Source organism: Camelina sativa, chromosome 19 (genome assembly GCF_030686135.1).
Source record: "Camelina sativa cultivar CO46 ecotype springtype chromosome 19, ASM3068613v1".
In the NCBI taxonomy this organism is placed as follows: Eukaryota; Viridiplantae; Streptophyta; class Magnoliopsida; order Brassicales; family Brassicaceae; genus Camelina; species Camelina sativa.
Window position 1 is genome coordinate 5,590,352 of NC_141898.1, and position 13,654 is coordinate 5,604,005.

General features: G+C 35.4%; 4 protein-coding genes across 4 annotated transcripts; 1 reads left to right on the forward strand and 3 right to left on the reverse strand.

Annotated features, from left to right (window-relative positions):
• The first annotated feature begins 823 nt into the window (after positions 1 to 823).
• On the forward strand, positions 824 to 2,879 carry LOC104765038 (aspartic proteinase NANA, chloroplast-like). Its single transcript, XM_087501636.1, has 2 exons — positions 824 to 1,400; positions 1,962 to 2,879. Exons 1-2 carry the CDS (start codon positions 871 to 873, stop codon positions 2,776 to 2,778), a joined length of 1,347 nt encoding a protein of 448 aa, XP_087357762.1. The 5' UTR covers positions 824 to 870; the 3' UTR covers positions 2,779 to 2,879.
• A 1,114-nt stretch (positions 2,880 to 3,993) lies between these two features.
• LOC104765039 (uncharacterized) lies at positions 3,994 to 5,858 on the reverse strand. The gene is made up of 3 exons (XM_010488694.3): positions 5,125 to 5,858; positions 4,818 to 4,875; positions 3,994 to 4,714 (listed from the first exon to the last, which is right to left on the reverse strand). The coding sequence occupies exons 1-3, from the start codon at positions 5,519 to 5,521 to the stop codon at positions 4,228 to 4,230; spliced, it is 942 nt and encodes a 313-aa protein (XP_010486996.1). The 5' UTR covers positions 5,522 to 5,858; the 3' UTR covers positions 3,994 to 4,227.
• Positions 5,859 to 7,201: 1,343 nt separating this feature from the next.
• Positions 7,202 to 8,457, reverse strand: LOC104765040 (uncharacterized). Its single transcript, XM_010488695.3, has 2 exons — positions 8,251 to 8,457; positions 7,202 to 8,093 (listed from the first exon to the last, which is right to left on the reverse strand). Exons 1-2 carry the CDS (start codon positions 8,411 to 8,413, stop codon positions 7,366 to 7,368), a joined length of 891 nt encoding a protein of 296 aa, XP_010486997.1. The 5' UTR covers positions 8,414 to 8,457; the 3' UTR covers positions 7,202 to 7,365.
• A 2,923-nt stretch (positions 8,458 to 11,380) lies between these two features.
• On the reverse strand, positions 11,381 to 13,054 carry LOC104765041 (myb family transcription factor PHL12). The gene is made up of 5 exons (XM_010488697.3): positions 12,553 to 13,054; positions 12,366 to 12,442; positions 12,165 to 12,240; positions 11,970 to 12,042; positions 11,381 to 11,874 (listed from the first exon to the last, which is right to left on the reverse strand). Exons 1-5 carry the CDS (start codon positions 12,692 to 12,694, stop codon positions 11,535 to 11,537), a joined length of 708 nt encoding a protein of 235 aa, XP_010486999.1. The 5' UTR covers positions 12,695 to 13,054; the 3' UTR covers positions 11,381 to 11,534.
• Between the last annotated feature and the right edge of the window lie 600 nt (positions 13,055 to 13,654).

Sequence of the window (13,654 nt, forward strand, 5' to 3'; positions counted from 1 at the left end):
CATAAAAAATGAATAATTGAAAGATTTTTAAGAATTGTTAGAGAGTATTTTATAGTTTTGTTGATTAGCTTTCTAAAATCTTGTAAAAAACTCCAAATAATACCTGTATTTTTGTGATACTTTCCATGACTCTATTTTGTAAAGAAAATATATAAAATCATGAACCAATAACAATATAATTAAATTCATTAACAATCCTATATTATTTTGTTTTAATTGAATAACACAAAATTTTTATGACTTTATAAGAGTCTAAATCCTAGGATCTAAATTTGTTAAGATTTTAAAATTTTAAGGTGAGGTTATTGGTTCTATGATTTTAATGGATTTGAAAATCCAAACAAAAATCATTTGTTATTCAATCATTGATTTTAAAATACTTATCAAAATTATGTGTTATTATTGGTTATATGATTTACAAACACTTGTTAAATTTCTATGTTATTCATTTAACGATTTGTGTTTGGATTTCAAAATCCACATTATGTTTTAAATAGATTTGAAAGTGTAAAACAGAAACATTCAAATCCAAGGATAAAACATGTTATTTCAAATTTGATATGTTTTGAATTCCATTATTTACATTTCTATATGAGTTTAGAAATCACTTCTCCAATAATGATTTTTTACAAATAATAAACTAATAAAACTAACTTTTAGATAAGTTAATAAAATCTTATCTACTTCCAAACATTGAAAGTATTTAAAACTAATCCCAAACTAGTAACCCCTTTTTACAGTAACTAGTAACTGATAATTATAAAATAAATAAAAAGGAAGAGAGAGAAGCGTTTCATCAATGTATATAAATACTCTGTTTTGGAAACAGAACCCAAAAGGGGCAAAAACAAGAAGACGAAAAGAAAAAAAATGCAGAGAAACAAGAAGAGCCTAGTGCTCTCCTGTCTCATCACCACGACGATGCTCCTCCTTATCGCCGCCGCAGATTCCACTAAAGACACGTCGGTGCGGTTCGAATTAGCGCACCGAGACACTCTCTGGCCTAATCCTCTCAGCCGCATTGAGGACATTACCGGCGCCGACCATAAGCGTCATAGTTTGATATCTCGGAAGCGTATGTACAAAGGAGGAGTTAAAATGCCTCTGGGATCAGGGATTGATTACAGAACGGCGCAGTACTTCACGGAGATTAGGGTCGGTACTCCGGCTAAGACGTTCAGAGTGGTGGTTGATACAGGGAGCGAGCTCACTTGGGTGAATTGTAGGTACCGTGGGAGAGGCAAAGGTAAAGCTGAGAACCGTAGATTGTTTAGAGCTGAAGAGTCTAAGAGTTTTAGAACAGTTGGATGCTCTACTCAGACTTGTAAAGTTGATTTGATGAATCTTTTCTCACTCTCTACTTGTCCCACTCCTTCAACTCCTTGCTCCTACGATTACAGGTAACACACTTTTCTCAATTTCGTAATGGCGTTTTTGCATTATTTAAATACAGAGACAAATGTGATTAGGTTGGTTTGATTATTGGAATTTGTAGTGATGGTGATGGTGGAATTTACAGACATTTTAATGGAGGAACAAATAGCTGTTTAAGGAATTGTTTGTGTTTCAGACAAGATATTTTAGAGAGAAAAAGTTTGGTGGTCAATCAATGAGAGAGAAGAGGGGAACATGGACCTCTCTCTCTCTCTCTCTCTCTCTTTTATCTCTTGTCACAATATCATTGTCTCTTCTCATCGCATATGTATATTTAGAGAACTCTTGGGGGTGGCATAGATTAGATGCAAGTGTATGTAAGGGAGGGTGAAATTAAAATGTGAGTTGAGCTACAATTCAGCACTATACATAAATGTCACTTATTGTGACTTGTGAGTTAGGTTTGACGTTTGTGCATACATAAATTTTCAAACCTCTCTTACGACAGTTAACCTAATGCAAAAATTGTTAATGATCTGAGTTTCTGCATTTTGTATTTAACATTAAATTGATGGGTTTTGGAATAGATATGCGGAAGGGTCGGCACAAGGCGTATTCGCAAAAGAGACAATCACAGTTGGTCTAACTAATGGTCGTAAGGCTAGACTCCACGGTCTCCTCATCGGTTGCAGTAGCTCCTTTAGTGGACAGAGCTTTACCGGAGCTGATGGGGTTCTTGGTTTAGCCTATAGTGATTTCTCCTTCACTTCCACAGCCACTAGTCTCTTCGGTGCCAAATTCTCTTACTGCCTCGTTGATCATCTCTCACACAAAAACGTCTCTAATTATCTCATCTTTGGCTCTTCCTCCTCTGCCACCAAAAACGCCCCCGGACGAACCACCCCGCTTGATCTTAGTGTCATTCCACCCTTCTACGCGATCAACGTCATAGGAATCTCCCTAGGAGACGATATGCTCAATATCCCCGTGCAAGTATGGGACGCAACAGCCGGTGGTGGGACCATCTTGGACTCAGGAACTAGCCTCACGTTATTGTCCGAAGCCGCATATAAACCGGTGGTTACAGGGCTTGCACGTTACCTTGTTGAGTTGAAAAGAGTCAAACCAGAAGGAGTACCGATTGAGTATTGTTTTAGTTCCAAGGCCGGGTTCAACGAGAGCAAGCTACCGCAACTGACGTTTCATATGAGGGATGGTGCACGTTTTGAGCCGCATCGTAAAAGCTACCTAGTAGATGCTGCGCCTGGAGTCAAGTGTTTAGGGTTTATGTCGGCGGGAACGCCGGCGACTAATGTGGTTGGGAATATAATGCAGCAGAATTATTTGTGGGAGTTTGATCTTAAGGCCTCAACTTTGTCTTTTGCTCCCTCTTCTTGCATTTAGCTGTCTTGTCCATCTCTCTCGTGTTAATTATACTTTGATTAATTGGAATATACTATATTGTTTTGTTAGTGAATGTAATAAAAACATGTTTGTTGTAAAAATTGCAATATTTGGCACTTTTGTTCATCTTGATCTTCTTGTAAATCATTTAGATTAGATTTCATCATCCTTTACAAAATTCGTCATCATTGGGCCTTTAGAAGATAAGGTATACTTATACCGTTAAAAGGGATGTACCCAGAGCAGATAAAATGGGTTTAATTGTAATATAGATTGGGCTCAGAAGCCCATTCCTAATAAGTTTTGCACTCTGACAAGACAAGGCTGTTTCTGACAATAGGAATCTTATGCATCGTTGTATTATCTCATGCGCTCTCCTCACAGAGCATATTTCTCTTTTCATTTTTCCACTCTGTCACTTATGGAACCCATGGAACATTAGTAAACGCTTGTAGAGTACTCTGTTTTGTACCCAAAAGTAACCCGTCCTTGCTTAAAGATCACGTCATCTTCAACACACCAAAAATTAAAACCTACTAAAAGGAAAATATAGATTGAATAAACATAGAGTGAAGAAGGAGCGTTGTTGTTGGAACTTGTGAAATGAATAAAACTATAAAAGAGTGGGAATTTAGATTGTAGAAAATAAGTTAAATTTGGGGGATGGGGGGAAACACATAGTCACATACCCAATGACCAATCCCATCATGGCATCCACTAAAATGATCCAATCATTATTGGTGACAGAGAAGCATCACATGCTGCATCATCATGACATTTGCTTCTACGAGAATCAATCACTACTTACTCTTATTTCAATAGTACAAATGTAAATAAAATATCATAGACCATCAAATGATGATAATAATACGTATGGGAACCAAGAAGATGCTCAATTTTTCCATCCGGTCGTTTAGGCGGCCAAAATCATCTGGCAAGTTAAATTTTGGTCTAATATGTTTAAAATTGATTAGTGGAAAAGTTAAATGGCTTTTGGTCTTAGATGTTCGATTAATTATGTTTTAATCCTTTTCACCAATATCCTGAAACGTTATATAACATCATTATGTATACAGTTTTACACCAATTAAACATATAAGGATACAATTAACAAACTACCGATCGATTTTTGCTTTATCTCAGATCAATTTGATAGGCGTTAGACCATTCTCGAACGTCTAACATTGACGTTATAGAACTTTTGAACAATAGATAAATCCAATGAAAATCAATTACTAATTCAATTGGTCACACCACACATACATCAAAAAAAACCTTATACATGTGATTTTGAAAAACCTCACACAACAGAAAATAATCAAACGAGGCTTATCTTACATAGCCAAATTAGAAGAAAAAAAAAAACCCACATCTTTTTTCCTACACCTATATTTTGCACTCGAAAGTTAAATAAAAACAACACTTTCAATTAAACTAAAATTTAAATAATTAGGGATTGTTTGCGAGGATATTGCAAGGAATGTGGCGACAGCAAGTGAGCAAGTGGTCGTTAGTAAGACCAGCGGCTTGCATGAATGAGTGAACCACAGTTGGACCAACAAACCGGAAGCCTCGACGAACCATGTCTTTGCTGATGCTCTCCGATTTCGATGTCTTGACCGGAATCTTGTGTCCAATCTTGTAGTTCGTGGAGATGGGCTTGTGGTTCACAAATCCCCAAAGGTATTTCCCTAGTGACCCGAACGCTTTCTTGATCTCTACGATCTTTGTAGCGTTCTCCACAACACCTCTCACTTTGCTCATCTCTATTTTGTATTCGATGCTTATTGCACTCATCTCTTTCTCGGTGAGTTTGGCAACCGCTTCCGCCTCAAACTCCATAAACGCCTTCCTGTAGTCATGGCGTTTTCTTAAGGTTGAAGTCCAGTCGGAGCCTACTTGTGCCCCGCTGAGGGTCAGCAGTTCGAACAACATCCTGAAATAAAGAATTAAAGATATTTAATTTACCATTTGACGAGAATTAAATGAAATATCAATTAGCCTTTTTATATATATGGAAAGAAGTGTTATGTACGCACTTGTCATCATGAACTGGAACTCCCCATTCTTCATCATGGTAGGCCACGTAAATAGGATCTGAAGATAACCAAAAGAATTTGTTAAAAACTATATGTATAAATATAAATCAAGATGAACCTATACTAAAGTTAAACCGAAAAACAACTTCAAAAGTATAATAATCCTATATATATGAGTCATGAGCTAATTTAAACATTATTACCAATTGATTTTTGAGTAACTGATTTTGGATTGAAACTTAGTAAAATTAGAGTTGAAGAGAGAACACACAAAAAAATAGTAACAAAGAGATAAATGGATTTATACCAGAAGTGGGGGTGAGGAAGCTGCACCTCTGAGGATGAGGGTTAGGGTTAGGGTTAAGAAGAGGGACAACTTTAGAAGAAGTGAAATTAATGGTTGATTTGGATCTGCCGTAATGAGCAATCTTTAGTTTCCTTAGGGCTTGTTGTGCCGCCACTTGCTCCCTCCTCACGGCGGCTATACTTCCAGGAGCCTCCGTTATGAGCCAGGAAGAATAGCTCTCTCCTTCCGTAAAACTCTTTGATTTCTTGCGCTCTAAGCTTCCTCTCGTTTTGGCTGCACCATTATTGCTCATCACACTGTCCCTCTTGAGGGACTCAGAGCGGTCCATTAGACGATTGCAATTACTTGGCGGCAACATTCCTCTTTTGGCCAAACTGATTGCCTCCGTATTGCTCATATTCTCTTATATCAATTCTTAAGATATAATGGTGATGGATGATGGAAGCTGTATTAGTAAAGAGGAAGAGAGAGAATGGTTGAGATAACAATTGATGGTGATGAAGTAGAGAAGAGAAGTGATTGTGTACGTATATATATAATTGTGAGAGGCAGAGAAAGTTGAAAAGTAGTGATGTGTAAGGGCGATATGTAAACATTCTTAATTACAAAGTGAACATTATTCTAAAACTAAAACCGTGTGGATATTATTGGATTAGTTCAACAAGTAATAACAAAAAAAGAAGAGAAGAATATAGAAAAGAGAAGAGAGGCAGAGCATGTGCAGGATTTGATGCAAAGATGCCACCAAATCATCCCATGTGACCTTTTTAAGTCTTCCCCTAACTATTTGTGTTTACTTTTCTTTTGGTACTTCCATATTCTTTCTTGTATTATTTTAGGCTGCTTTTCCTATATCTTCTGATATTTTATATTTTCGGTTGTTGTCCTATATTTTGTTTGTCACACACACACTCATTAAAATCATATTTACAAAAGCAGTTTAATTTACAAGAATAACAATATTAGTCAACAACTATTATAATTAAAGTGTTTTTGTTTTGTTCAATTGTATGTTCACTGGATCGTCTAACTTTCTCGCATCTTTTGCTTTTGTCATACATAATTTTTCTCTTCATGCACAATTTGTTTTTTTTTTAGCGGAATGCAATTTTTAGAGAAATTGGGATGAATCTTTTTTAAAAAAGGACCAAAACCTAAGTAATCAAAGTGTTTACGATGAAGGAGATAAGGTAAGAGACAGACCATGTGGTTCCACTTATCCTATTTATCCATTATTACCAATACTATAATTTAATACATATCCTTTATTCTCGATCGACTGTGCCTCGGTGTCGTCTTCGTGTTGCTCGTCAGTCGTCAATCATATTCATTTCAATATACATGAGATTATTATGTTTGCGTCATCCGTTTTGTTTCATTTCAATCAATATTTTCTAACGCGGGTCGGAACGTAATAATTGGATTGCCGTTTTGTGAATCTTCTGATTAATATAACCGACATTTTCAACACACCTGTTCATATATTCATGTACAAGTGTAAGTCCGCAATTTAATCAGAAGAATGTAACATGTTCCCTCTTTGCCGTTGCTCTTCCCACGAAGTTTTTCATTAAAAACTAGCATTATTATTTCCATACCAATCAACGGAAGGAATTAATATATCGCCGTAGTCTCGTCAATCATAGGCGAACGACGTAAGAACATTATTGATTGAATATATTGGGCCTCTATTGGGCTACTTTGTTTATTGGTATGAATCTAAACACCATATTTTTCAACATACTTAGCCCACTTAATGCGGCCCAAGTATAAAAAGATGATACTGAAGCCAAAAAAACCCTTAATTAATAATTAAAATCTCCAGGCTTACGGAGAGTTCGAAACTAATCTCTAGGGGAAGTGCAGCCCACGGATAGACCTTCTTTCCGGATATTCAAATAGAATGTTAGATAGGTCCAATCCGTGTAAAGGTGTTCAGGAAAATGTGACTTAGTTTCGTGCAGCAGGAGAATCAAACCTGACATGTTGTAGCGTCCAATCCCGCTCACTACCACTCGATCACAAGCTCCCGGACATATAATTACGTGAAAGTTTGAGAAGCAAATAACGTAACAACTAACAAAAGTCTACTCTTACATTAATGAGGAGAAAAATGATACACTGATTTGGAAAAATTCTCATCCTTTCAAAACTAGTGAAAAGGAGAAAGTGGCAATTATTCATATACTTATATATAATATATACACTTGAGAAAATGAAAAATATTGTAGTGTAATTAAGCTAAAAGGTCCAGCCAAGATCATCCAAGGGGTTGAAATCGATAGACATTGCAGAGGAGAAAATGGAAGCAAAATCAGGATCAAAAGCAGAAGAAGAAGGAGTACTAAACAAAACATCCATGTTGAGATCATCATCATCAACTCCTACTACTGACTTATCACCCGACAACATTGGAGCTTCGTGGTGGATCGCCATTTCATCAACATTTGACCAGTTTGGAATCATATTCTCATCCTCCAAAAGACTCGACATGGTATCGTTGGTAGGGATCATGGTTTGGGAAGGGATTAAAGTCAGAACAGGAGATTTAAGTCTGTTTGGTTTAGTGGTCGTGGGAGGATTGATGTTTGTGATTGAAAAAGCAGTTGTTGTTTGATCAAGATCAGTAGGGTTCTTCATGATGGATGTAGTCTTTCTTGACTTGGAAATATTATTATTAGAAAAAGAGGAAGAAGAAGATCTTTTATGTGAAGGCATAAGATTATGCGTAGAAGGGTCTAAGCCTTGGGAAAGAAGTTTCTTCTTAATGCATGAGTTCCAAAAGTTCTTGACTTCATTATCAGTGCGTCCAGGTAAGTGCTTTGCAATCTGAGCCCATTTGTTACCTAGAATTCGATGGACATCGATTATGATTTGCTCTTCCTCTTCGTTAAACGAGCCTCTCTTCAGATCAGGCCTCAGATAGTTTATCCACCTTAATCTACAACTCTTCCCACATCTTTGCAACCCTATTTACACACATACATACTGTTAAGAAACCCACATACTATATAAAGAACATAGACTAACCCACTCATTGTGAATTAGTTTGAATTTCTCAATGGGATATGTTGAAACAATGAACAAAAAAATTGTAAAAAGAATTAGAGATAGAAGATACAAAACCGGCTAGCTTTGGAACGGAACTCCAACTAGGATGCCCATGAGTGGTGATATAACGAAGAAGCTTCTCGTCTTCCTCTGGAGACCAGAGCCCTCTTTTCACTTTGTGTTTCCCGCAGCATCGATGTCCCATATCATCTCTTTTCATTTCCCATTTCTCTCTCATCTTCGTTATTTTATATATACAGAGTCTCTTGGTGTTTATAAACCAGCAGGTTCATTATTTAATTCATTAACCCACAATAGTACTAATTTCTTCCTTGGATAATTAATCTATATGATTAACCAAACTTGTGTTGTTTCTATTTTTTTCTCTGTGTCTTCAAACGGAAGACTGATTAGAGACAATGGTGGTTCACGTCACTTTCCTTAACAAAATCATCTATGTATCTAGTTAACTTGTGATTCTCGTTATTGCCATACATTTGCATGCTTGCTTCCTGTAATTATCAGTTTAGTTTAATGCAATGGTTTTAATGATCTTATATAGTATGCTTTAACGGACACTCATTAAATTGTTGTCTACTGGACTTCAAATTACTTCGGAACATTGGTAAGAAAACAGTACTAGAATAAAACACAAGTTATTGTCATGGGATCATGATATTACGTTATTTTAGATGAATGACTCGTTGGGGTTCAGACCTTTCACGCTTCTTTGTAAACAATTTATAAATACGCATAAATGCTATATAACAAAATAAAGGATCACTTACACGAGCGTTGCCCCTTCACTTCATTAACCTATATAACATGTGTATGGTTAAAATTCAGTACTAGAGTCGTCAACTAGATGATCGTAATTATTTTTATTTTATATTTTGATTTGAAAAATTTAGCTAGTTACTAGATTAAGTTTTTTCCCACTCTTTTACCATATAAACTTCGACATAGCGTAATACTTTTTTTTTTCATTTTTATATACAGATGACTCTAGTCTAAACACAAGCTATAATATTCGGAGACTATGGAAAAATCACGTATTTTCATTTAAAATTTATGTCTATATGATTGCAACATATAGCAAATCGATATAATTAAAAGTATTCTGATCTCGATCCAGGGCGAACCCAACCCACTATAGGATTCGATCTATCGGCTGTATCGTGGAAACCAATATGAACAAAAACATAAGATAACTAGTCCCAACCGGGTAGTTTTATCGTCATAAGGTGAGACTATCTTTGCAAGTGTGTTAGTTTTTGTTGATATAATCGAGGAAGCAAGCAACACCAACTTTTGCAGTGAGTTTGGATATTATGGGAATCACAAATAATAATATTACCCGTACATACGTTTTCATTTACTAACAAATTAGTTAAAATTAGAGGTAAAGTAGGGATCACGAATGCATAAAAATTCCGACCTAATCTCAACAACTAGAAACTTGAATCATTCCATAAACCTTCCGAATAACATTTTCCGCTTAAGTAAGCCACGTACGCGTCAAGCTTAATGTAGATATAGTTCTACAACGCAACGTTTATTTGAACCCGTCAAGTTAAACGTAAGAATAAACTAATTAATGGGTGGGGAGAAAGCGGTTAATTAACATAATAATTTAAAGCCGTCGCTGTTAATTTACCGAATAATGTAAAAAAATCTTTGTCTAGATGACGCTACAAATATTTTAACTTGACACTTGTTTTGGTTTTCCATCAATATTACGTAGTCCTCTCTTTCAGTCCTTTTTTCTTCTTATAAAATATTTGCTTTATTGATAAACCCTAACCATGGGTAAACTGATGGAATAGACCACTAGGTAATCTTTATATATTATCTATAAAAATCTAAAATTATAGAACAAAGAGGCAATAGTTGGGTCATTCTGGTATTAATTTGACATCATGAAGTCAGAATAATGCAACACAATTCATTTTCTAAATCTTACAATAATTGGGTAATCATGGATACGTATGTGATTTAACAATTGTAGAAGTAGTAGCAAAGAAGCTCTTTTATACGTATAGCTCTTTTTTTGGGTGTTATCTTTCTTGTTTCAAGACTTTTTCTTATATTTACGACCAAATGTTTAGTTTCATTTACATTTATCAACGTGGCAAACATTACAAATACACTATAAAGAGTGGGGAGTTTATATTCTGTCAGCTGGTAATTTTTTTTAATTATATTTATATTAAAAAAACAAATCAGAATAAAAAGGAGATACATATACAAAAAAAAATCTTGGACGGGAAAGATATTTACATTAACCTTTTTTAATTTGTTGTTAGAAAAAAGGTGAGAAGAGCGAATAATAGCAAAAATCTGGATTTCTGAAAGCTGGTGAAGTGTGAGAGAAAACATACAAGATAATTACTCCATCGTCCAATCTTATTTTAAGTTATGTACCAGTGTCCTTACAAATCTTTTTTAAAAAAACATCCATTTTTGACCGTTTGAGACCCAAAAAACTTGCATTGACTCATCAACCGACAGACTCCAATCTTATTTTCAAGTTAAATTATGAAGCCTCCAATATACTGACCTTTAATCGTAGGACAATCTCACCACTTCAAAATATAAGAATAGACTTTCTAGTTTTACGCTTTTGGCCCAAATTTCAATTATTGGACACTAGCAAGAATTCATCGGAATGTGGGCAATTGGAAAATTAACTGACAAACTTTTCACAAAACCCTGCAATTGCAAGCATTATTTTTTTGCAGTGATATTTTCTTGCAAGGAAATTATGATATATGAGAGATAGATTATGACTGGAGTGGTTAAAAGGCCAAGTATCGTCGGATGGTGATGATGGCTAGAAAAGTGACTAGTAGAAAGAAATACGATTTGATCGGTTTTAATTGTGCATGTAGACTTTCTTACAAAAATTTTGACCTTAGAAGTTTTGCATGTAAATGGATGTGACTTAAAAAAAAAAAAAAAAAATCAGATATAATGAGCTTTAGAACAAAACCATCGAAAGAACAAAAACAAATAAGAAGAATTAGGTTTTTGGAGAATTAGGATCGTATTTAGGACTATAAAAAAGTTTTAAAGTTGATAGGGTAAAACCTTTAAATTTTAGTATACTTACCACTCACCCCATAATCTTTAAAGCATTTTGCGATTAAACACATAATAAAACATAGGCATCATGATATTCATGATGAGGCAGCCTACTTCACCATATGTAATCAGCACATTTTTATATCAAGCGAATAGAGAAGACTTCATGTTTGGCAGAAGTTATTACGAGTAAATGCGCAGTTATACACCAAGTGCGCATCAGAAACTAGAGTAGAAAGAGTCAAATAGCTTAGCTAGATCTATATATGTACTCTCTAACCGAGACAAACCGTACGGCCCTTAGTGATGGAACTCCGAGAATCTTGCAGGGTGAAGCTGGAATTGATGTCAGGGAGAATCAACGTAGAGTCCATGGAGGAAGAGGAAGGAAAATGATCCTCGAACCATGGGATTGGGAGGCCCGATGTGTTGTTACAAATATTGGTGCGGTCGAAGAAAAGAGTAGAGTAGTCTTTGGTGAGGCTTGCTTCTTGGGTTTCACATGCTTTCTCCAACATGCTGTCCATGTATTTCCCCTGTGCTTCTATCCTTTGATTCACTTGTCTCTCTAATTCTACTTCTTCCTCTATCCTTCTTTGCACTTCCATTTGCATCCTTCATCACCATCCATAATTACCATTTGTATATCATTAGATTTTGGATACATATATATTCGAATATAGTTAGGATTTGGAATTCAAAGCACATACTCGTTCATATTGCGACCAATGATCAGCGGACTAGTCGTAAATACAGCATTTCTCCGAAGATCCAACATGGAAGCTGCATGCATGGTATAGATTAACATATATTCATAACTGAATCACAAATTAACCAATATGGTATCATTATTATTCTTGGTGCACATATAAATAAAGAAAAAAGGCTGATGAATTATTACGGACCTCTATTAGTATCCCTAATATTAATGGAGTGATTTTGATTATGCTCCTTGTGAGGCTGCTTCCCAAGTCTGAACTTCTGTAGTTAAAATACACACACATGTTTTTAAAATCCTAAACACCACGATTAGATAGGAAACTGACTAAGAAGAAGAAAAAACGAATGAAGAGGAAACTGAGGAAAAAGAATATGAGGGTAGAGACCTGGAGATGGCTCTTGAGATGATAAAGCGTAAGACCCTTCACACCCATCACTCTCATTATAGTTTTTGGTGTGGCCTCTGCTGATATATATCACAATTAATATAGCTCTAGCTAGGGTTTATACATATTGATAGAGATACAAATGATGATGATGATGATGATGATGATGATGATAATGAAAACGTACTATCAGGGCCTCCAAGGTGGGTGACGGCGTCAACGAAGCGTTCATGAAGCTCTGCCGTCCAGCGAAGGCGAGGCTTAGGGTCAGTAGTGAGGACGAGACCTGATGATGAATCATCTCTCATCTCCTCCCTCGACTGCATCATTTAACTAAAGGAATAAAACTAAATTAATGCCGATCGATGATGCTTATTCAACAAGAGAATATTAGTATTTATGAAAGATGAAAAAGGAACACACGACGTCTTCCATATTATAAGTATAAATTATGGAGTGACATTGACATAAATAAAATTTTAATATAATATAAAAAAGGGAGACATATCTATAAACGCAGTAGGGGTTTAGGCTTTGAAGTTGTTAAGTTTTAACCCATGCAAGCTTTTTTTGCATCCACACATGTCTAAATACGAAAACAAATCCAAGTTTACATGTCTAACTCCTTCTATTTCCGATGTATTGACGCATGTGGCCTTACACACTACAATTACATACGATAGGAAATTGTTTTTTTTTTTTTTTTTTCATTTAAATATATGCACATGCATGGGAATAACCAAGGAACAAAGGCATCTTATTCGTTTTAGTTAAAATTTGTTTAATTAATCTAGATGAAAAGATTCGTGTGCTTTGTAACTTTGAATAAAGAAGACAAGTGGAACAAAGCTGATGTTTAACTTTTAGCTCATCAATTAAGTATATGTATGTTAATAGGAATCATGCAGGTTGGAAAAGGAAAAAAAAAAGGAAAGGAAAGTAATTGTTTTGTTAGCTTAATTTTCAAGCAGCCTCTTGTCTCCTTTTTTATTTTATGGATTCTTCTTCTTATATTCCTCTACACAGAGATGAATATATTCCCTTTCAAATCACACACACCACTCATTATATGACACAACTCAGTTTACTCATGCTCAACTCAACTCAACCAAGTCCGTTAAGTATCGGACCAAACCAAACCAATAACAATAATACGCAACTTGAATTTGATCCAGCTAAAGATCAATACGTCGAGGCCCTTTTCAACACAGTTAAAGCCCAAATTATATATTAAAAGGCCCAATTAGAGCAGATTAGGTATTTTTCTTTGTTTTTTTCTCAAAAAAAAT

Bases quoted from the DNA above. Each gene is read 5' to 3' on its own strand.
- LOC104765038 (XM_087501636.1), top strand. From the start codon at position 871: ATGCAGAGAAACAAGAAGAGCCTAGTGCTCTCCTGTCTCATCACCACG. The intron at 1,401-1,961 runs GTAACACACTTT...GTTTTGGAATAG, and splicing joins CCTTGCTCCTACGATTACAG to ATATGCGGAAGGGTCGGCAC.
- LOC104765039 (XM_010488694.3), bottom strand. From the start codon at position 5,521: ATGAGCAATACGGAGGCAATCAGTTTGGCCAAAAGAGGAATGTTGCCG. The intron at 4,876-5,124 runs GTATAAATCCAT...GGTTATCTTCAG, and splicing joins CTTCCTCACCCCCACTTCTG to ATCCTATTTACGTGGCCTAC. The intron at 4,715-4,817 runs GTGCGTACATAA...TCTTTATTTCAG, and splicing joins GTTCCAGTTCATGATGACAA to GATGTTGTTCGAACTGCTGA.
- LOC104765040 (XM_010488695.3), bottom strand. From the start codon at position 8,413: ATGAGAGAGAAATGGGAAATGAAAAGAGATGATATGGGACATCGATGC. The intron at 8,094-8,250 runs GTTTTGTATCTT...GTGTGTAAATAG, and splicing joins TTCCGTTCCAAAGCTAGCCG to GGTTGCAAAGATGTGGGAAG.
- LOC104765041 (XM_010488697.3), bottom strand. From the start codon at position 12,694: ATGATGCAGTCGAGGGAGGAGATGAGAGATGATTCATCATCAGGTCTC. The intron at 12,043-12,164 runs GTCCGTAATAAT...CCATGCATGCAG, and splicing joins TATTAGGGATACTAATAGAG to CTTCCATGTTGGATCTTCGG. The intron at 11,875-11,969 runs GTATGTGCTTTG...ATGGTGATGAAG, and splicing joins ATTGGTCGCAATATGAACGA to GATGCAAATGGAAGTGCAAA.